This window comes from Aspergillus japonicus (assembly GCF_003184785.1).
Source record: "Aspergillus japonicus CBS 114.51 unplaced genomic scaffold BO86scaffold_58, whole genome shotgun sequence".
NCBI classification, from domain to species: Eukaryota; Fungi; Ascomycota; class Eurotiomycetes; order Eurotiales; family Aspergillaceae; genus Aspergillus; species Aspergillus japonicus.
The window spans coordinates 18202-40352 of record NW_020291695.1 but is presented as its reverse complement, the minus strand read 5'-3'; the positions used below and the strand labels follow the sequence as shown (position 1 = coordinate 40352).

General features: G+C 52.8%; 8 protein-coding genes across 8 annotated transcripts; 3 read left to right on the top strand and 5 right to left on the bottom strand.

Moving 5' to 3' along the window:
* Positions 1-66: 66 nt before the first annotated feature.
* On the bottom strand, positions 67-1354 carry hacA (transcription factor HAC1; the record flags this gene model as incomplete). Its single annotated transcript, XM_025667266.1, has 2 exons — positions 67-1069; positions 1137-1354. Coding segments are annotated over 2 exons (1221 nt in total), but the record flags the coding sequence as incomplete, so codon positions are not given.
* A 5854-nt stretch (positions 1355-7208) lies between these two features.
* On the top strand, positions 7209-9587 carry BO86DRAFT_289642 (DUF1212-domain-containing protein; the record flags this gene model as incomplete). Its single annotated transcript, XM_025667376.1, has 1 exon — positions 7209-9587. A coding segment is annotated over one exon (2379 nt), but the record flags the coding sequence as incomplete, so codon positions are not given.
* Positions 9588-10725: 1138 nt separating this feature from the next.
* On the bottom strand, positions 10726-11011 carry BO86DRAFT_402775 (uncharacterized protein; the record flags this gene model as incomplete). Its single annotated transcript, XM_025673886.1, has 2 exons — positions 10726-10874; positions 10957-11011. 2 exons carry the CDS (start codon positions 11009-11011, stop codon positions 10726-10728), a joined length of 204 nt encoding a protein of 67 aa, XP_025524271.1.
* A 319-nt stretch (positions 11012-11330) lies between these two features.
* Positions 11331-12375, bottom strand: pex20 (the record flags this gene model as incomplete). Its single annotated transcript, XM_025673885.1, has 2 exons — positions 11331-12203; positions 12262-12375. 2 exons carry the CDS (start codon positions 12373-12375, stop codon positions 11331-11333), a joined length of 987 nt encoding a protein of 328 aa, XP_025524270.1.
* Positions 12376-13578: 1203 nt separating this feature from the next.
* On the bottom strand, positions 13579-15095 carry BO86DRAFT_438339 (F-box domain protein; the record flags this gene model as incomplete). The annotated part of the gene is made up of 2 exons (XM_025676116.1): positions 13579-14418; positions 14475-15095. 2 exons carry the CDS (start codon positions 15093-15095, stop codon positions 13903-13905), a joined length of 1137 nt encoding a protein of 378 aa, XP_025524269.1. The 3' UTR covers positions 13579-13902.
* Positions 15096-17158: 2063 nt separating this feature from the next.
* Positions 17159-17551, top strand: BO86DRAFT_382151 (uncharacterized protein; the record flags this gene model as incomplete). The annotated part of the gene is made up of 2 exons (XM_025670800.1): positions 17159-17474; positions 17511-17551. 2 exons carry the CDS (start codon positions 17159-17161, stop codon positions 17549-17551), a joined length of 357 nt encoding a protein of 118 aa, XP_025524268.1.
* A 750-nt stretch (positions 17552-18301) lies between these two features.
* Positions 18302-18663, bottom strand: BO86DRAFT_391790 (uncharacterized protein). The gene has a single exon (XM_025672674.1). It carries the CDS (start codon positions 18572-18574, stop codon positions 18317-18319), a length of 258 nt encoding a protein of 85 aa, XP_025524267.1. The 5' UTR covers positions 18575-18663; the 3' UTR covers positions 18302-18316.
* Positions 18664-20192: 1529 nt separating this feature from the next.
* On the top strand, positions 20193-21866 carry wetA (developmental regulatory protein WetA; the record flags this gene model as incomplete). Its single annotated transcript, XM_025677297.1, has 1 exon — positions 20193-21866. The coding sequence occupies one exon, from the start codon at positions 20193-20195 to the stop codon at positions 21864-21866; it is 1674 nt and encodes a 557-aa protein (XP_025524266.1).
* Positions 21867-22151: the final 285 nt, after the last annotated feature.

The window sequence follows — 22151 nt, the reverse complement described above, 5'->3', positions numbered from 1 at the left end:
TGAACTCCATGAACTCCGTGGGCCCCGTGGGTGTAGAAGTTTCCCATGATGATGATGATGATGCCTGCGCCGTCCATGCTGCGCGGATTTCAAACCCTTCAAGATTCGTTTGCGTCGTCCCGGCTTTTCGAGTAGATCTATCGTCCAAGCTAGGGTTAATAAAGACTCCCAGCTCCATCGAGCTTCGCCGACACCGCCAGCGGGTCGGTCTTGGGGAGAGAACTTCTGATTAGCAGCCAGCTGCAATGCCCTGCCCGTCGCATCGCGTAGTGGACGCGCCAAGGCTGGGTTGCACGCTAGAAGTCTGGCAAGAAGCTTCGTCCGGAAGACCGTGGGGCGGGTCGATGCCGTCGAAGTTGACAGAGTCGGGGTCGAAATTAACCATAGAATCAAATGGAAATGCTGATAGATCTCCTCCGTCGAGAAGGTCAAACGCGAACCCGTCTTCAAGGACTGAAGAATCCGACCCAGCGGGTGAATCACCGCTGAATAGGCGGTTGAAGTCGTCGTCAGAAAGAGGAGCTGCAAGGTCATCTGCAGCGTGAGGCTCCACGTTTGAGCCGAGCTCAAACAGCGAGAGGGCGCTTCCATCTCCTTCGAGGCCAGCGACTGACACTGCAGGTCGCACAACACCGCTGCAGGATGTTGTGTCAAGTCGGAGGCCTCAGCCAGAGTGGAAGGCCGGAGGGTGGGGGAGTAGTCGGTGAGAGGAGAGGTCGGGAAGGGAATGCGGTCGAGGGGGAGTTCATCGCGCTCCTGCTTGAACAGGGTCGGCGTAAGGGTGGGAGAGGCCGAAGCAGGGGAGCCGGGCTTGGGAGTGTTGCCTCGGGAACCCCTGACCTCGGCGGATAGTTGAGCGACTTGTTGGTTCAAGCGGTTGTTTTCGGCTTCCATCTGGGTCAAGCGCTGGAGAAGGAACTGGTTCTGTTGCTCCATCTGGATTTTCTCGTTTTCTAGTTTCTCCATCTCGAGGCGCTTGCGCTCGCGAGAGGTTTGTGCGGCAGCACGATTCCGAAGAACACGCTCGATGCGGCGCTGCTCCTTTTCGTCCTCCGTCTTGGCCCGTTTCCTAGAATGTGTGCGTTAGTATCATGCTTCATTAATCAGGACGCCCTTGCATGGATGGATGAACATACCTTGGAGGAAGGTTGGTCTTAGGGACTGGCAACTCCTGGCCCCATGACTTTCTCTTCTTCGCAGGCTTCTTGTCCTCTGATTTGGTTTCGGCCTTGACGGTGGGATCGTTCAAGGAAGTGTCCGCTGGGGAGACGGTGAGCATGGGAATCTCCGGAGCCGGCGAGCCAGCCAACGATTCCACTGGAGAGAAACCGCCTTCCATCTTGCAAGGGCAATATGTTGATCGAATGACAGGGTCTCAGATCAACTGTGAACTGTCTAATCGTAGACTGGATGGGGGTCACGAAAGTAAGGTGGTGCTCAATGCTCAGGAAGGCGTAGCTCGATCACGTCTCTTTTTTTTTGCCCAGGTCACAGGGACAGAGGCCACGGTGTCATCACGGTACAAGCCGGGTCTGGGGGAGGGGCCAGGTGGTTGACCAGCGGTGTTCTGGTTGGTTAGACCCAAAACGGAAGCTGGGGGGAAAAGGACAACTGTCCACAAAGGTAGCGAAAGTAATAAGATGGTGAGGGTTGACTGCTTTCAGACAGATAGACAGATTGAATGAGTGTTGTCTGGGAGAGGGAAAGATTGCCTCTTTAAAAGGCCAGCGTGGTCAGTTGAGGGGGCGTCTCCTTTTCGCAAGGGGGCGGAGTCTCCCTTCGTCAGCCAAGTACCTGTCCTGTATTGTAAGATATGTGGTATTTTACCACCGTTCCGTGGAAGTGTACCTTGGGGGCGGTGTTTGGGGCCGTATGGAGCCGTATGGAGCAGTCTGGGACCGTAAGCATTACCTACAAAGCCGGGCTGGAATGGGAGGCGGTACCAATTGAACTCTCCCCTGAAGCTGTTCTCTCCTCCTCTCGACTCCTCTTTGCTTCATCCACTTTCCCATTCCCTTTCAACCTGCGACACGCTCCGTCAAGATTGTGGAACCCTCTTCCGGCCCCCCCCCTCTTCATCATCAGTGATCGGGATGTCTGATTGCTCTACCTCCAGGTTTGGCCCCCCCCCCCTCAATGCCATTTTTATCCCTGCTCCGGACGGTCCTGAGATTCTCTGCCCTTTCGACTTTGGCCCGCTCCGCCTCGCTGACGAGAGCCGCCGTTGCGAATCACTAGATAAGACATGTTTGCTGAGTCTGATGCTCCTTAGCGCCTTCGCAGGCTCGTATTCGCTCGCATCGGTCATCCTTGACTCGACTACGCCATCTTTATTCTTGCTATTGAGATTCATCTTTCGCTTTGTCCACTGCACCCGAGACGTTCCACGGTTACACCCTGAAAGAACCGGGCAGAGAGTGGGAAACACCTCAGCTCAGTGGTGCTAATGGCGTGATCTGGGAGACGCATGAACGCAGATCTCCACCGGGCCGTACTAATGACTCCCCCTGTCTGGGCTCGGCCGTTGCAACTTCCGTGGTGAATGCAGTCTAGCCAATTCTTCGACCTTCTGCGCCCGAGAGACTTTATCATTGGTGGATCTTAGTCTACTCTCCGCCATGCTCCCCTCCCCCCCCCCTGATTCGGCTCGTCTGGAGTCTTGAACTTATCTCAATCAACCTGCACAAAGGAGATAGTCTATCCCCCGCTCCGCAATGTAGACTATCGTCGGAGATTATTGTGAGCGATTTAGGGGCGTTCTTTGAGAATTCTTCCATGACAAGGGGTGCGTTCGTGTGCAGTCTGCGAATAAGGACATAGATTAAGCACTGAGCTTCCTCTCAATTGAGTGATTGATGCTCACATCTGGTGCTTGATTGACGGGCAGTCACGTTCCTGCAGCCGTTCATCGCGTGCTGGGAAGGATCAAGAGGTTCACCTTAATCTTCCTTTCTCAGCTATGTACCGAAGTAATCACATGACCTCCATCTTTGGCTGTTGTTGACAGTAGGGTGGCTCCTTGTCGTACTTGCTGCTCTCACACAGGGCTCGCTCATCAAGCCCCCTATTGCATTCCCTACCCCCCTTGGAATTTCACCGTACATTATATCTACCTTCGGATGCCCAGCTTGCCCCTTCTTCGTTGAATACCATGCCACAAATTTTCCGTGAACCTCTTTTGTGTCCCATCACCAAACTTGGGTCAAGTTTCCCAACATCGAATTTCTTCAGTCGATGTTCCTGGCCCGCAATGCCCCCCGCATACGTCTCGATATAAATAGCTAGACAGGTCCCCAGGAGGTCCATGACGATCATCCGCATTATTCGCGTTTGATCGGCTACATTACGTGTGCCGCCAGTGCAATGCATTCATAACAGCGTCCGTCTCAGCGGAGTTTCAGCTGTTGAGGAGCGGCGCCATAGCACAGCCTACGCGATTCGCCTCCTCCCACGTCGTGAACTTGGAGGCAGCGCGAAAGAGCGAGAACCATTCGGTGACGTTATACCTTTTAGGAATTTCCTCAACGCAGGCTCTCGTATTCCCGACAGCGGCGCCGGGTTCTGATTGGCGGCTCGTATTCCCAATCTACGTGAGCATGCTGTTCGCTTCATGACTTCCACCCTCTCGACCTGCCATCGAGCGTCCAGATGCCGCGATGTGTTGTTTGCGCACGATGGACGAGCGTATTGCAAACGCGCACTAACCGTCTCCGCGGTGTCGTGACGGGTGTTGGGGCTTCGTACGTTGCCGGCCTGTAAGCTACGGTGGTTCTGTGCTCGCCGCTTAGCAGATCTCTCTCGTCTGTAGCCTTTGACTCTGGAGGTTGGGTCTCAGAATAGCTCAGTAGTCCGCGCGTAGTCCAGTTCAGCTCATTGATGATGGCTTTGAGGCCTTCCACCACTTCTGAGTATATTGCGATCTTTTCACTTGTAGTAGGTTAGCATGTGTCCGCCAAGCAGGCTGGCCACTTTCAAGAAGAATGGACTCGGTCGAATGGAATTAGGTATACAATGCTTTTTAGCGAGCATTTTACTGCGTCAAGCCTTTCCATACCAAAGCATGTGTGAAACTCTAAATTGTCGAAGAAATCGAAGATTTCACTGTCTTCGTTCATCCGAAGATTCTCATCTTCTCCCAGATGAGGTTGAGTCGTAGGCCGTGGCTGCACACAATACATACTTCATCTTACTATCTGATGTCCCGTACAACTAACTTGAACTATGATTCGAAGTTTCTTGTTATTTGCTCGGATTGTGGATTGTTTCACCTGAAATCCTGTGCGACATGACCTTCGATGCTTATAACGGATATATACTTAGTACCTACATCCCTGGATTTGCCGGAGCTTTGTCTTGAGCATCAATTGTTTGGATCCTTATTCAAAGAATTAGCTACATCCAGCGAGTAGAGCGAGGTCATTATCAGATATCTCGCCTATCACAAGCCGGGATATACCACTATCTATTCAATAGACAGGCCTCGAGCTTAGCACCTTTATACGACCAAGATCTTATGCTACATCATGCAAGGGAGTGACTAAGCAATGCAAGCACAATCACGTCGTTCCTACTCGACCACGTGACCGAGATCCGGGGGCATTCAGGCCTAACGGTTCATGCTGTCATCGAAATCGACGTTTGTTAACGAGCTGTTGCATTCAATGAGGCATCGAGTCATCGACGTGTCATCCTTAGAGTCGTGTTGAAGCGATGGAAACTTCTTTCATTCCTTGCCGAATCTTACGACCCGCTACATAAGCATGACATGCGCCGAGCCCATGAAGAATTTACACCACGCAACGCATGAGGCAGCAAACCGAAAACAGAGGGTCTGGATTGCCCCTCCTAGAACTGTGTTGGCGAGTGGATGACGATGCGGCGAGTTGTGAAGGAATAGGCAATGTTGCAAATGCAGGCTACTATTATGAGTTTAAGAATTGCTTTGTTGATGTTACACTACCTACCTTTCGGCACCACCGAAGCGGCGAAGATATCGGATAAAGCGGGAGGTCCGTCGGCTTAATAGTGGATCGAGAAGTTGAAGGGGGCTTGTCCGATGTGTACCGTAGTAGACGGTAGATAGAGCTCTGATAGCGAATTAGCCCAGGCAAGTTGAGCAATGGTCAGAGCTCTGTTCTATTTTAGCAGAACTGAGGATCAATGGTCCCTTGGCTGAGCCATGACTCGAGACTGGCGCTGCCAGTACAATGTAGACGACATCGCATACCACCGGTCAGGGAGCCAGAACATGGGCGCCATGGCGCAGGCAATGCCATGGCCCGTATAGTTCGGAATAGCAATCAATCCTCTCATGCAGCCGGCGGCACTAATTGCCGCGGACTCGGATGGGCGATAAGCTCGGACGGGCTGGGGCCGTTCTAGAAGTTGGGAAATAGGGGGCTGAACTGCTTGAAGCTTCCCACTCTCGGACAATAGATCTCAATAGTTAGTCTTCGATCTACTCCATAGTCTGACGCGAAAGGGAAAGCTTTCTTGACCCAATTGGACGTATAAACCTCGCGATGATCAGTGCAGTCGAATCAGGCATCTATGCATGGGCATGAAGCTTTTCCCGGTAACCAGGGATAGACAAGAGGCGATTCTCTGCAAAAATAGAACGTGAACTCGGCAAAAACAGCAATTGCAGACGGCCAGAGATGATGATATTCATGACGCGGCGAGAATCAAACATAGTTTTGCAGGTGTCGAATGGTGGAACAAACCTCGCAAGCCACCAGCGCTCCCAGAGAGTGAGAGGTTCTAGACTATCCCATCACGTGACCGCAGGGGACTCCGCGATACCTCCCCGATTGGGGAACCAACAACTGCTGCACAGACACTTCTTGCGAGTCGCCACCATCCTCATTTCCCTCTTTCCCCCTCCCCACCCACTCTCACACCACCCAAGTTTATCCAACTAACCCGGCATTGCGCGGTCGGAACTCAATTCACAAATCAGAATTTATCCACTGATCATGGTCATCATCCGGCAAATCCTACACTCCCCATTGGAGGCAGCCCTGGTGCCTCACTGCAACTTGCAGTGCTGTGCTCATTTCCTCCTGCACAAGGTGCATCACTGCACAAGGGGGCTTCAAGCCACCCGCAGGCGAGGCGCGACTGTGGTGAAACCGCTGTGTGCTGTTATCATCTAACCGCAAGCCCGGTGGGGTCGATCAAGCCACAGCCAGTCCTGCTTCCGAAGACCATCCCGGCTAGCACAGTGAAGACAATAACAACGATGATAAGGGAAGATGGTCAATCCGAGACTGTATTGCGAAACGGACTGGGGTGATAGACAAACCAACAGACAGACACACACACACACACACACAGAGAGAGAAACAGAGAGGTGATGAGCTGTCAGTCACCCGTTTTGGCTGATCATTCTACGGCTCCGGTGCCTGTATTGGTTCCTATTCACTCATGGTTTTCGGCTGGGATCCACCGCGGCCATTTTCTCCCCCCCCCCTCCAAGGCACGCTTTCGTTGCCAATCACTTCATCAATATTTCCCGGATGAAGTCATGGGCGGAGGGGGGAGGGTAAGACATTCATAGACTGTCATTCAATATCCCACCGCTATCTCCCCACGATTGTCGCTCTCTGAAAAAGTTGATCAGCTTTAAAAAGCTTTCCAAAACCAACTGCGCTTTGCCTGGCTAGACTCTAGACCATCGAGGAATCGAGACTTATTTTTGGTTCCGCCGTCCACGCCGTTGTTTTCTTTGGGTTCTTCGCGCTCTCCACCCACTGGTCCGCCGGTTCCACGCTTCAAAAGCTTTTTTGCCTTTTTTCCCTTTTTTCTCCGGCTTCCCCCTTGTCCTTCTCCAGTTTTCTTCTCCTCTTGACGTTTTTCGTTCCGTTTGTGCCTGGTGGCTGTTCTTGTGTCTCGTGGATCTGCATCTTCCCTCTTCCCTCTCTGTTCATATCTTCCCTCCCGTACATACTTTACTTCATACTGCACATACCCGATAGAGATCCCGGTCCTTGCAGCAGGCTGCTTGGACTATTCAAATGTCGGAACCACACCGGGAAGGTGCCTCCTATGAGCTGCTAGATCGCGAGAACAGCTTCGAGGGTCACGATGCGGTAGCTCACAATCCCAGCCCTCAGACCACCCCGAATTCTCCCACCTTCCCTGAAGAGGTGACCTCTGCGCCACCTCCCAGCGACACTCAGCACGAGACGTCAACTACGAGGCCGACTCGAGTCCGATTCCGCTCAGTGAGCAATCATGGCGAGAGTGCACCGCAACGGCCGCCTATGCCCCGAGCAGACTCCGACTATTCCGTACGCTCTCTTCAATCCGTCCACTCCATGATGCCCACGTCGGACTCTGCCGATCTTACCGAGTACTTCCCCGGAGACGGAGAGCCTGGGCCCGAAATTGAAGCAGGCGTCGAGCCATCGGCGCAGCGACGCGCCTCCCCACCTACCGACGGCGACACCCCCAAGTCTTCCATCGAGAAGGAAGAGCAACCCGCGCATCCGATGTCCGCCCGCGACCGCTGGAAGCACGCCAGCAAACTGCTTCGTCAGAAGACCGTCAACCTGGGCGAACGTCTGGGTAGACCTTCGGACGACGACGGTGGTGACCTCGGCGCCGCCATGCTACCCGATGATTTGGAGAGAGGACTTGGACCAGCACCGCCGCGCCGTGGAGGGGAGGAAAAGGATCCGTTCGATATTCACAACCGCGATCGCGACGAAACACCACCGCCACCTAGCGCAGAGGCCCATAGACTGGTGCGCAGCATGACCCAGCATCACTTGCGCAACCGCAAACCTAAGTCTGCCTACGCACGCTCCGGAACCAGCACGCCCGACGAATCGAGTCGACCGGACTCCTGGTATGGGGGTGCTACCCCGCCCCGCCCCGGTGCGGGCGGCGGCGGTATTCTCTCGCAGTTGCTGAAGCTCCATGCTGCGCAGGCGAAAGATAATATGTCCGTCACGGACTCGTCCGACAACGAATCGGTGGCCTCGTCAGGGACCGCTACCCCGCGCCGGGACTTTTCGTCTGGGACGGCGACTCCCAAGAAAGAGAAGCTGAAATGGTACAAGAAGTCGAACCATCATTCCACCGCCTCGCTGGTGTCCGCGTCGATGAACCTCAGTCGGGCGAGTCTGCCGGCCTCCGCCGATACGTTGGTGATGCTGCCACAACCACCGAAGAAGGGAAAGAAGAAGTCGCGGAAAACCCGGCTGGAGGACGAAATCCGCGTCACCGTGCATATCGCCGAAATCCTGGCGCGGCAGCGTTACATCATGCAGCTTTGCCGGGCGCTAATGCGGTACGGTGCCCCCACCCACCGTCTCGAGGAGTACATGCAAATGACGGCCCGAGTCCTGGAAGTTGAGGGCCAGTTCTTGTATCTGCCGGGATGTATGATCATGTCCTTCGACGATCCGACCACCCGCACCGCCGAGGTCAAGCTGGTCCGAGTCGTGCAGGGGGTGGACCTGGGCCGGTTGGCGGAAACGCACAACGTGTACAAGAATGTCGTCCATGATCTCATTGGCGTGGAGGAGGCTATTCAGGAATTGGATTTCATTATGAAGCGGCCTCCCCGGTTCAACAAGTGGATTCTCGTGCTGGCCTACGGGTTGGCCAGCTGCGCGGTCGGTCCGTTCGCCTTTGAAGCCCGCCCGATCGACATGCCCATCATCTTCTTCCTGGGCAGCCTCGTCGGACTCATGCAGCACGTCCTGGCCCCGCGCTCCGTTCTGTACTCCAACGTGTTCGAGGTCACCGCCGCCATCCTGACCTCCTTCCTTGCACGCGCCTTCGGGTCCATTCACCGCGGCAAGAACGCCGACGGCTCTCTAAATTACATCTTCTGCTTCTCCGCGCTGGCGCAGTCTTCCATCGCTCTCATCCTACCGGGATTTATGGTGCTCTGCAGTAGTCTGGAACTGCAGTCCCACCAGATGATCGCCGGCTCCATCCGCATGGTCTACTCGATCATCTACTCACTGTTTCTCGGCTACGGTATCACGGTCGGGACGACCATTTACGGTTTGATCGACGGTGCGGCCAGTTCGACGACCACGTGCCCGAACCAGGATGTCTACGGCAGCAAGTACACGCAGCACTTCGTCTTCGTCCCGATCTACGTCATTTTCCTCGCCATCATCAACCAGGGCAAGTGGAAGCAGGTGCCGGTCATGATCGTCATCGCCACCTGCGGCTACGTGACCAACTACTTCAGCACGCTTAAACTCGGCTCCAGCTCGGAGGTCGCCAACACCGTCGGCGCCTTCACCATCGGCCTGCTGGGCAACCTGTACAGTCGCCTGTGGCACGGCCACGCCGCCACGGCCATCCTGCCTGGTATCTTCGTGCTGGTGCCCTCCGGCCTTGCCTCCTCGGGCTCGCTGCTGTCGGGTATCGAATACGCCGACGAGGTGCGCGAGAACCTGAAGAACGGGACCAGCGCCAGCAGCACGACCTCGGACGCCAGTATCTCCAGCCTTGGTTTCGGTATGATCCAGGTGGCCATTGGTATTACGGTGGGACTGTTTGTGTCTGCCTTGATCGTGTATCCCTTCGGCAAGCGTCGGAGTGGATTGTTCAGTTTTTAAAAAAATGGCATCTTGCGTGCCTCTCTATACCCCCCCCCCCCCTTGTCCTGTTTCGTCTCCGCCAGCCTCCAGTATTGTTTTGTTGTCCTCGTACAAAGTCTGATCAAAATCCCCCTCCATCATCCTTGTATTCATGTGGCCCCTTTCTCTGATTTGTCGATGTTATCCATGTTTGCATGTTTGCATGTGTTTATGAAGTGCATTTAAGCAGGCTTTTGCATTTTCCTCCCCTTGCCTTTCCGCGTTACTCAATTCTAGATGGTTTTCATTTAATTTTCGGGGTGATATTCTAATGTTGCTGGGTCGCGAGGATGTTTCGACCGGAAGGAAAAAGGGCAATTTACTGGTTTAGATTGTTCCACATCTTTTCTTGTTTTCTAGATTAATATCTTGCCACCTAGAGCTAACTTACCTCCCTTTCATCTGGAATTATGCAATATTTGTTTCTTTGTTCATGGTAGCTCGGTTGGTATTTGTTCCTGGGATCTTATAAACTCTTGGGAATATCTCATCTGAAGGATCGTAAACGTAATGGTAAAAGCCGAGCAAGTGAGTCCAAATGGTGTGGTGTCCAGGACGGCCATAGCGGGCGGTCGCCACCGTCTTCCTACCGCGCGGCTTTCGAGCTTGGTCGCATCGCAGCACAAGCGCTGGACTAAGCTTGATGATGGCGATCCAGAGGGCTCGCCCGTTTTCACCACAGTGTAAGCTGTATACTTAAGTCGCGGTGGGCTTTATGAGAAAAAAAAAAAAAAAAAAGAAAGAAAAAACGCTTGGAGCGTTGCTTCGGCACCATGGACTAGCTAGCTTTACTTCCGCCCCGTGACTCCCCATATGAAGAGGAGAGAATGTATTGACTAGTACTCATTCCTCGGAACTGCCTGTGTGCTGAGGAAAGTGTCCCAATGAAGAATTACTGGCTAAAGTCAGGCAAGGAAGAAAGAAGAGGAACAAAACAGAAAACCCCGAAAGAGAAAATCGATCAATGAGTCTATATGCAATTAGATGCGAGGAGTCCGGTGATAACCACACTAATTTCGGAGGAGACAAGCGTCGAAGGTCTTCGAGATCACCACGCGCACCATGAGGCTCCCTATGCCAGTGCAATCTGTTTTCGGAGCCGTGCGCGGCCGACTGCTCAAGCCCAGCGGTCGCCGTGGCTCCAGGTCTCCGAGAGCAGGCCGGCATCCCCCAACGTGCCCTCCATCGCGGCAGGGGATGCGTCGACATTTTCGGTCGCAGGTGCACGCTGGCTGGGCATATTCGACGAGCTTTGAGGCGCGGGATCTATTACCACAGAAACACAGAAGACTGATCAGCATCCTGCACATTTTCGAGTATCACCCCACCCCAAAAGTCAAAGACTCACCCGTAGATCCAGCCCCCAGCCCACTGCCACTGCCACTGCCATTGCCATCTGCCATTTCCGCTCGCCGCTGGCCTTCAGGATAATATCTCCCTCCGGGATGGAGAGTCTGCGAAGTCTGAAAAGTGTGGGAAATCGCGAATCAGAAAAGAGAAGTTTCGAACAACACGGAATGAAGTCTGTGTGTGTGTGTGTGTGTGGCCTTTGTTTGTAATGATATCGGCGGAGGCAGCATTCACAATTTTGTACAGTAACATTGCTGCCGGCCCATCTGATAACATTTTCTTTTTGGTGTGCTCTCCGCGCCCTCCCTCGTGTGACCCCAAAAGACAAATGTAATAATTTGGCCACCCGAAAATGATAAATACAAACAGAATTCACGAACTGGTACTACTGACTTCTTGAAATTCTTCCCCCTTGATCTCCACCTCGCGATCCCGGATGCGCCGCATCAGCGCCAGGAAGTTACTCTCCTGGAACTTCTGGCTGGTGTCGTGCTTGAGACTGTCGACGAGCTGGCCGGCCGTGCGTGCGAGCGCGTCCGCGTCGTTGGCTTGCGCTTGGGGGTCGGTGCTCTTTTCCGTGGGCGGAATGGTGTCTGAGCCGATCTTGATTTGCTCGATCGGGGCCTGTGCTTTCGTGGTGAGGTCGTCGGTGTCTTGTTGGGGCGTGGTGGTTGTTTCTTCTGCGGCGACGGTCTCGGTCGCTGTTTCTTGCGATGCTATCGCTGCGCTGGCCTGCGCGAAGGCAGCCTCGAAGGCGGATTCGTCAAAGGTTGAGATTGATGGTGCTGCTGCTGCTGTTGTTGCTGCCGAGGATACTTGGGGAGCGAGTCCCGCGCGCTGCGGGTGGAATCTCATGAGGTGCATATTCCTGTCGCTGGGCCTGAATGAGGATTCGAAATCTTCGGTGTGAGCGAGTGGATGATGATGTTGCATCGTGGGCTGTTGTTGATGCTGGTGCTGGAGAAATTCATTGTGCCAGCCCTGTTGGGAGGCTGAGGGGAGCGGCGCATGCGATACGTTAGGTTGTTGATGGTGTACTGCCCATGGGTCCGCGATATTCAGTCTTTGAAAGTCGGTCGCCCAATTCAACGATTCTGAGGGACCGGAGAGGAAGAGTTGAGGCGCAGGGGCGGCAAGATGAGCCGGATGTTGGAGATCGCCAAGTGGTGCAGGCGCCAGATTGGACTCGAAAGCAGCAAACTCGGGGTCAAGGACGCCTGTGCTGGGATTGTGATTCCGGAACCCCTGACAACGACGAGGTTAGTAATGTGAGTTTGACTCAGACGGATCAAAGGCTCCATACCTGAGAGGGTGTCTGCTGTGACGTCAACCTATCCTGCTGGAGAGTCCGATCGGTCGAGGCATGTTTCTGAAAGTTCTGAAGCGCGTTCGAGGGTCCACAGAGAGCGTCACTCATGATGCCGACCGATGTTGTGCCTGCTGGGCACCGGAGAAGCCAGATAAGGCGCGTTTGGGATCTGGAGTGGTGGGATTGGCTAGACCGCAAGAAATGGGTCCTGGAAAGAATAGAAAGACTAGATGAATGGATGCAGTGAGGTACTCCTTCTGCATCAACCTTCTGACCTCAATGTTGCAAGAACAACGCACAAGATCAATGGCAGACAGGCGAGTCCGGAGTAGAAAAGAGATAAGATGGCGGGTGTGGACGGTGGGGTAGCCGGTAGCCCATCATGCCGAGGCCCCCCTCTCACGTGCCATCCGCTTATGTCATTCGTCCAAATCTCGGTCTCCAGGATTGCCTTGCTGTATCCAGTATAGCGTTCCGTTTCCTATCACTTCCCACTTGTCTCGGGTCTTCTTCGCTTTTACTCGTAAGACTCTCTGAAATCTATGAGTAGCTACCATATGTCTCGGCTATGTATACACTATCTTCGACTTGATTTGGGAGGCTGGAGGCTGAGGCATTTCCCAATATGAAGGATATAGTTCATGAGACCGACGATGGCACGTGTTCAGCTACCTTCAGTCGAGAGAAAGAATCACGTGGCCAACTCTAGCTATTGAGCCGAGCGATCTGTGAGTGCTCATGAGCATATGCTGAATCAGCAAATGCAAGTGTGTTCATATTATTTTAGTCCAGTAGCCGGATAGTGTTGATTCTTGCCTCTTGGATGTCAAACTCCCCAATATCAATTGCGATCAACATGGTGTGCAGGATCGTCTACTCTACATGGAGAATGTGGGTTGCGCTGGGTCTGGAGAAGCGGATAGGCGGTGAGACGCTCGCCGCTCGGATCCAGCCGGGAGTCCAGCAGCGCAAAGACTCGTTCGTTCCTGAGTCACTCCGGAGTCGCCACTCCGCCGCTGATAATACTCTGATGGCAAAAAAGTCCCCTGCAACATGGCTCGGCGGACTTGCCTTTACGCTTGCTAGGAACGCGGCTCAATCTACAAGTCAATTTGTCTTACGAAAGAGAGGAAGGCTCTTTGAAGGTGCGGATCACTGGACAAAACATTCCAAGTGACGGTCAAATGGTATATTCTATGATTCGTGACGTTCGTGCCCAAACAAATGCAAAATGTCTAGCATGCATGCAGAAAAATCAAACCGAACCAAACCAAATGTCGGTATATACAGTCGTCTATGCATGAAATTATGAGGTGTAATGTCGGTGCCCGACGGCACGTCTTTCCCGGTCGGTTTTGGCTGTACTTCATCGGTCGACAAAGGCGCTGGGTCTGAGTGGAAAACCGGCTCGTCGGTTGTGGGGATGAGATTAGGTTTCAAATCTTTTCAGGGTGCCGCTAAGAATTCATCGAGCGGTATGCGCGACTTCAAGAAATGATCATGCTGCAGGAGAAGCTGCAGGACACGCTGGTGGCGCACCGCATCAGCATGCGCCGTCCGATGAGTTGTTGTCGCAGAGGGTCGGGGTATGTGCATGGTGTTGTACTGAGCAGCTTGCCCAATTATTGGCATATTTCAGCCACTGGCACATGCGACAGGGACGGCAGGGGCTTGAGCCAAGCCCTTGTGGTACCGATCTGCAAGCTCCTCGCACACGCCCCAAATACGTCGACGGTTGGCGACCCCAATGAGGTTCGCGTCGTCCATTCCGTACCGCGCTGTGGTCATCTTGTCCAGCCAAAGATACAGCTGCTTGTAGTTGACCTCGTCATTCAACTTTTGTCCCTTGCTGGCCTGGAGCTCCCAGAACCAAGGCATATCCCACTGCATGAATTTCTTCCAGAAAAGATTGTCTTGAGTAACAAGGTGAACGCTCAAAGAAGCCTGAGCAAGGGATTTCAAGTCCTCGCTAGGAAGGAACATGCAAATCTGATGCACGAGCTCGAGTGGAAGCTTGCCGAAGGGACTGGCGGGGCGTCGCCCACGAAGGTCAATCTCGGCGGAGGCAATTTTGAGCTTGCTGTTCGATTCCATGTTTGTTTGAATATAAGCGGGCAGTGCGGGGGTGTCTGTAGGGTGGGTTGCGCAGTACTATGGAGAAGAAAATTAGTGAGATAATAGGGACACGACGACTCGAGTTCTCTTACCTCGACGCCTGGAGTGCACTCCCAATAGCGCCCTTGAGCGCGCTGAATATCCTCTCCGTAGCTCAAATCCAACGCGGAGCTCTTCATGTTGCAAAGAGGACTCATGACATTGTAGAGAACTTCCAAGTTCACCTTCTTGGTATCCGTGGAGCCGGTGAGCGCGTGAGTGAGAATTTCGAAGCAGCACCAGTGGAAGGGAAGGACGGGGCCCGGTGCCTCGTCCGAGCCTTGGCCATAGCACGAATAGACTTTCTGGCTCGATCGGCTCGAGTTGGAGCCAGCCTTGACAATCAGCTCTCCCGCATCTGCGTAATATCCTTCATCCGAGAGAAACGCTTTGGCTGAGCCCGCAGCAGCGTTCTGATTCATACCGAGACAGTGGGCTTTGTAGAGCCAGGAAATGTTTTCCCACCCCACAATGCGAGGGTCGTAACTGCGAACAGGATTCGCGTCTTCTTCGCTATCCCGTGGCAGTTGAGTGAGGTCTTTCCCAGCCTGAAGAGCCCGACGACGCTTCTCGATCCATCGGCGGCGGCGTTCCAGCGCCTCCTCCGACGGGGGTTCGATGTGCATGCCACAGAACCCAACACCACAAATGGCACAGTAGCAGTCGAAGGCCATGATGATGCGAATTGTATGGGTGAATGAAAAAGGGAGAAACAACAATGCAAAGAGATGGAAGGCCAATTCATGGGAGCGAGTGGAAGAGGCGAGCTGGTACTTATAAGAAAGGATGGAACTACCGATTGATTATCGAGACGGGGCCCACCGCGGGCTCGGAAGGGGCCAAACACAGGCCGCAATCAGGGGCAGAACCGCCGTTTAGCGACCCCATTCGGCAGCTCCAGAAATCTCTGCGCCGACGATCAGGCGACCTAAAAATACTAGCTGTGATAGATGCAATCCGTCGACACCGATACTGTCAATCAACAGTGTGGTTGGTGAATAGCTTACTCCATCCAAGTCGGCATTGCCGCTACCTCTGGGGGGCAATGGTGAGTTGGCAAGAAGGATGGGACGCGAATTGCAGTAGCTGCAGGCCATTGCTCCACCGGGGAACGGGTGGGAGAGCGAGAAATCAACAGACAGTTAGATAGACAGATTATTAAGATAGGCGATGTTTCCACCAGCTTCTCAGTGATGATTCCCGGGACTTCCTAATTCTTCTCGGGATTGCAAAAATAGCCATGGATATATTGACAGGTATGAAATCCGGGAGAGGTCACGCAGGCCTGTTAGCGGCAATTAGTGAGCTTAGTCTGCCGCCACGCATCCGGACTTTACTGGAGACGGCTAACCTTAAATTTCGCAGTGAGGAGCCCGAAAAGGCGGTGATGGGGAGACTGCCCGCCGGAGGAATGGGAGCTGCTGCGGCAGCACCACCTGCCCCATGGTGTGCGGTGTGCTGTGTGCTGTTTGCTGTTAAAAGATGGACACAATGCTCATTGCTGGAGCCATTGATGAACACCCCCCTGATGGCGATCCATAAGCAGTATGCGAGAGAACCATGGCATGATGAATGCGTTGTTGGCTGATCCGATCAGGAACTGAAGGAGTGAGTGAGTGAGATGAGTGGGTGATGGAAGGAAGGGAGAGCCACCTCGAAATTTCCTCTTTCGGGCCGAGTGGGTCAGGCACTCTTTGGAGACCCCGTGACCTTGCCACCCCGCATCAACTTTCCTCCTGGCCCGGGCCAGACCCGTCCAGAAGCCTTTTTCCCTCTTCCACTTTTCCACTTTTCCACTCTGTTCCACCTCGGCATCTCAGCTGTCACACTTGCCTGCTAGCCAGATAACACCCAGCCCTGGCAGCGCAGGGGCACACTGCAGCGGCAACGTGGAGGACCACCGGAATTCACCACTCGTACGATATAGTCTGATTCCTGACATCACACTTCATACATCCATGCTACCTGTATACGTACTGTACCTCTAATACGCCCATGACTTATCCTCGTATCGCCGGAATTCGCAGCAAAGGTTTTGGCGCAGCCACAATTGGACGACCTGTTTGCTCCCCAGGAGGGAATTGGGGTTGGTGCGGGGAGGATCGGTTCCAGCCATGGAATAACCTCACCATCTTGTCCACCGATGACGCAATGAGATAGATAGAAGCTTGCAGAATCCCTTCACATTTGATACCAAGGTATAGAATAGAGCCATGAGGACCCTGTTTCCACCTCCAAGGACTGCTTCCACTGGAACATGACAGCATGACGTGGTGCTAATTGATACACGTCTCGTTCGAGAACCATCTTAGATAAGAAGAAAACCTCAAGCCAGCTTGCTACAACATTGGCCCATATCTAAAGCAGGGCACCACCGTACACGCGCGCCATTGCAATCAACAGAACTTTTTCGCTCCAATTCCACATACCCCGATGATATCTCTCCGATGGACCGGCCAATGGGCCCTCGTGGAGTGAAGAATCCCAGGAAGCCAACCGCTTGCACAAAGAGCAGAGTTGAGGAAGAATCGGGGCCTCCTTTTCCAGATAACAAGAGAACAGGCGATTTACTTTTTGTAAGAGGCTTAAAAAACGAAAGTTCTGTAAACTACAAAGATCGATGCACAAACCATCCTCTCTTCTAAGTCTACAGTTCATCTTTCATCAAACATGTTCAGAGTAAATCCGTTCTATGATATCCGCCCCAGACGCAAGAAGCAAAATGACCCACTCCACCATGTACAGCGATTTGTTCGATAGAGGCCCTGCAAATGGATACTTCTTCACGTTCAAGATATGTGAAGCGGGCGACCCGGAGTCTACGGACTGGGGGTACTATGAGGAGAAACTGGAGCTCAAGTTCTTCAATGAGCGGCTGGCTCGCCCAGAGGCGGGCCCCTTCTTTGGCTGCATACTATCAGGGTCCTATGCCCAATTCTATAAAGAAGTGGCCTGTGATGAGTATAGTCATTTTCACTGCATTTGCAAGTGCGAGCTAGAAGGTAGACTCACACTTCACGTAGTCAAAGATAGATGGCTGATCGACTTGTGGGGTAAGTTCGTGGTGGAGCCTGTACTGGGACGTACAGGCTTCGATCGAGTCATTCATGAGATCTGCGCCATCCGATAGGAGATTCCTTATATTGCGTAGCTGACACAGCTTGAATATATTCTCTAAGAGCAGTCCACGTACCCGAATAGAGACTATCATTGTCGGTAGATAAGTAATATGCCTTATGCATGACTTTCATGTCTTTTTGGGTAGTTAAATTGACCGTATTGGCTATTATTTTTCTAACCGCAGCATGATCACGCAGCATGATCCTCTCTATCATGGACCTCGAACTGTCCTGCACGGCATAACTTTTCTTTCCTCTTATACTCGTCATATGCGAGAGCTTCATGGCCGTGAAGTTGAATCTTGATATTTCTGCTCGGGCCCCTGCATAGCGGAGTGCAGGGTCAATGGCAATTAGATAGCTAAGGAGTACTAGGTAAGCACACTATCATCTGGTGTTGATATCCTTGTTCCACCCCAATGAGTTTGTGTCCAATAACATGGTAGGAGGATCGCCGAGAGAAATTCGCCGGTTCAAGAATATAATGTGACCTTTGTCGAGATCGCCGACTATGATGAAATCTAGAAACGCATCTTGAATTCAGGTACGATTGATGAGCGGCTGACATGGCGCCGCGTCGAGCTTGGTTTTTAACTGGAACAATTCGCATATTATAGACAAGCCTTTAGTTGATTCAGTCGTGAAAAAGAAGACTATGGGATAGGCGATGAAGAGTAGTCAGTGGTCGCCTGAAGTTACGTTCCTATAAGACCATTGTGCGACTGATGAGTATCTGTGGAGTATGCACCCATACCCACCTTTGTCAACTTGCCATCCTAGAATCGAAGGAACTTGGATATTGGAAACGGGCGCAAGAGAGCTGACGGTGGGTAAGCTACGAAAACAACGCCTGACCGCGTGACACTAGGTGTCATCTGTGCCTGCCTCGAAGCTGGGGTACATCCCAAGTACAGGGTTTCATGGATTGTGGAGTAGGCGACGGAAGACGGAACAGAGACGTGCCGTGGGGGAAGTGAGTGAAAGTGACCGGGCAAACAGTGGTACTCGGGCTCTGGGGCATTTGGGGCCGCCATTGTAAGTCCCCTAGCGCATGAGAGGGGCAAGAGTCAACCGCAAATTGGACGGTACGGAGCGGATGGTACGCTAGGCATGGAAAGGAATTTGACACCAGACAAAGAGAAAACATCTCCCCCGTGGGATGTTTGAATGAACTTCCTCAGCTTATGAGGGCTGAAGATCTCCTTCGCCTGACGAATCACCTTGATTTCGCCAAGATGGAGAATAAAGAAACTGTCGTGGCGCTGCATTTAAAGTTCGATTCCATGTTCGATTATCTGCATGCGCATCCCGTTCGTCGCGTGGCCCACGTTGCTTTTCAGAGCATGAGGTTTTGCCTACAAGTCGCTGCAAATTGATCCTGTCAAGCAAAAGCTGAATCTCTAATCTATGATAGATTTGTGTATGGGTGGAGCACGGTGCAGCACAGGGAATCCAGCGCACGTGACTCAGATGCATTGAGGATAAAATTAGAAACCTCACGTCAGTACTCTACTTAGGCCTGAGGCCATTATGGCTCTAGATTGTCAACTACCATAAGCAGTTGAAAGGTTGTGTGGTTTATGCATTTTTGCTGGGGGCTCGCATTCTTCCCAGCCGCAACATGCCAGTGCCCGAAACCTTCCTGGCTCTTTGGCATCTACGAATGACGGATGAGCAAGGCATAGTGCAGAACTGCAGTCAAGACGAGGTGTTAACCTGATTTGATTTCAACACAGTGAAAGAGCTGCTCTATGGGGAAGGAGAATCCTCATGACGCTTAGACTGGATGTATTTTTCCGTCACTTGGTCATCTCTAGATAGGTAGGTAGCTGGCTGTCCAACACGCCCCTTAAGCCGCTCAGTGGTCATTATGTCACCCAGGACTCGAACCCACTTACTTGGAACCAATACAGACTTCTACCAAACAATAAACGGTGGATTTGTCACCCTCGCACTGGAACCTATGATTGCGCAGCTGATCTACGTGGAAGCTGTTTCTGGTATAGTCAGGGTAGCATTCCAGCGGGTGGCCATTGGGGAACCCAAGCCCTGGCACTGAATGGACAGGCCTCCAGCCACCAGGGTCTTCGGGCACAATGATTGGCAGTGACAGGAGGTGCGCAAGCCGTGGGTCTGTTTGTCCAGTCGATCATGGTGGGTGGGCCATGGTGAGGTGCAGTCCATACTATGCCCATTTGCTGAGGCCGCATTCCTCACCCATCTTTAGATCTCGAGGAATGTATGCAGAAACCCAGAGGCTGGCGGCCATCGTGACAATTCAAATAGGAGCATTGCTCTGTTGTTTGATAGCTTTGTTTTCTTTGCATCCTGTGCACTGTTTTCTTCGATTGTCAGTTTGTCAAACCGTGCCTACAGCTCAAACATTGCACCAAACATCCAGCTTCATCCACTGCGAATTCGCAAACCCTACCCAACCTACCAAACACTACATACTTACATACCAACCATTCTGAACAGCTTATCGGCACCTTATCCGGGGCTTTCCTTCTTGCTCCAGACTTTTCCTTCCCGCTGAGCTTAATTGTCAGTCAAAATCTAATCGTTCCAGCGGGTTTTGTTGGGTCCATCTGGCAGCTTCCCTGACCTCGATTTCCGCAAACGGAAGGGGTTTCTCCGACTTGACTCGACACAATGTTTGCCCAACCTTTGGATCACACTTTCAATGATTTATTCAACCAGTACGTCAATGTGGACACCTCTTGTGCAGATGGCCACAAAGACGTTTCATTCCCCGGCGATCTTGACCAACTATTTCAACTGGATTCATTGTCAAGCGACTGTGGCGAGCTCTCGCCCACCATCTCCACATCCAAGCAACAGCATCCATCAGTGCAGTCGTGGAGCCGGGACTTCTGGTGTCTGGCACAAGACGCAGATGTTTCTTCAGGCCAAGGCCATTTCTCTTTAGAGGACACCATCCACCCCTCGGCAGTCTCAGATCTCAGCATCACCCTTGAAGCTCCCTCCGTCGCCTATTCCGCCGACACCCGCACTTCTCCGTCCACTCCTCCGGCTACTCCCAGTCGCAAAGTCAAGAGTGCGCTGGTCACTCCCAAGTCGATCCGCCGTCATCGTGATTCCAATGATCGTCGTGCTCTACTACGCAAGCAAAGCTTTTCGCCCAGCCTGACGCGCTCGTCTCAGATCCAACGAAGCAGGATGGCCTACCCCGAGGCATGGGCGCAGCGGTTTCAAGATTTTGCCTTTCGTAGCTCCGAAGCTCAGCTACCCTTGTCACCACCACCATCAGATATCCTCGTTCAACAAGAAAACATGGCTGCCGATCATGTCAGTATGCCTATGGCGTGTTCTGCAGAAGCGCTGCCTCGAGAATCAGAAATGCCTTCCCACTATGACTCCGGCATGTTCACTCAATCGCCTGCCATCACGATGCCTTCCCCATCGGCTGGCGCACTGGCAAGACAGCAACAACGTTTCCTGAGTCAATCGAACAGCTCCACGCTGAGCACGTCAAGCCCGCCTTCGGCCGACCACATCTTCTCTTCCCCGCTTTCTTCCGACCCTCAATCAATGTCTTCATGGCAATCCGACTCTCTGGCCTCTAGCTTACCGTACACCCCCGAATTGCAGACGCACGATGCGCAGACGTGGTGGTCACCGATGACGTCTCGGACCGCCCCGCGGCAACCCTCCTACCAGCAACTTATCGCCTCGCCTTGCCCTCAGCGGCCGACGCAGAGCTCTACGAATCAACATGACATGCTACAGGGAGGCCTCATGATCCAGTTGGATCCTTCCTCATTTAACCTTTCTCAACCACAAAGTCACTCATACCCACCATCTGGCATGCAATCCACTGCCAGCGGCGAGCAAAGCCGCTCATACAGTCACGGCTCCTCTAGTATCCAGCAGTCCGTGGAATCGTCGTCCTTCACCACACCGCAACTACAAAGTACCTCACGCTCCCCATCTTTGTCCCCGGGAAGCGGATCGCCTCCGACAGGCAGACCGATTGTCCAATGCCAAGGAGGGGTCAAAACCCCTCGCCGTCATAGCAACGGTCGCAAACTATCGGGCAACTCCATGAGCGCTCCCAAACCAGCCACTAAAGTCACCAGCTCGGGCAGTCCCCGCGGGAAGGCCGTCACCGTGTCCTTCGTGAACTTCACCGCCAACGACAGCAAGAAGATTCTTACCGGGGTGGCACCCAGCGGCAGCTCGAAGACGAAGGCACGACGCGAACAAGAAGCCCGCGACCGACGGCGCAAGCTGAGCGAGGCCGCGCTGAATGCAGTGCGTAATGCTGGTGGCGATGTCGAAGCTCTTGAAGCTATCCTATGCTAATAATCTTTGTTGAACTTTTTCTCTATGTTGTTTAATCATCATTATACCTTTGTTGCGAAATCTTTTGCGTGTTTCAGTGCATCGCCTTCTTGGAGTATGTGATTCTATGTTTCAGGGTTGGAATCTAAAAAAGCGTTAGATCCACGGCGTTTGGGTTACAATAATTAGATTTAATGTATCAATAGTGGGGCTCAGATCCTTCAGAATAATTCAACTATCTAAACTACATAATCACTTTCCAACCTCAATTTTTCTTCTTGTGTCCATCCTTGTATCGAGCATCTA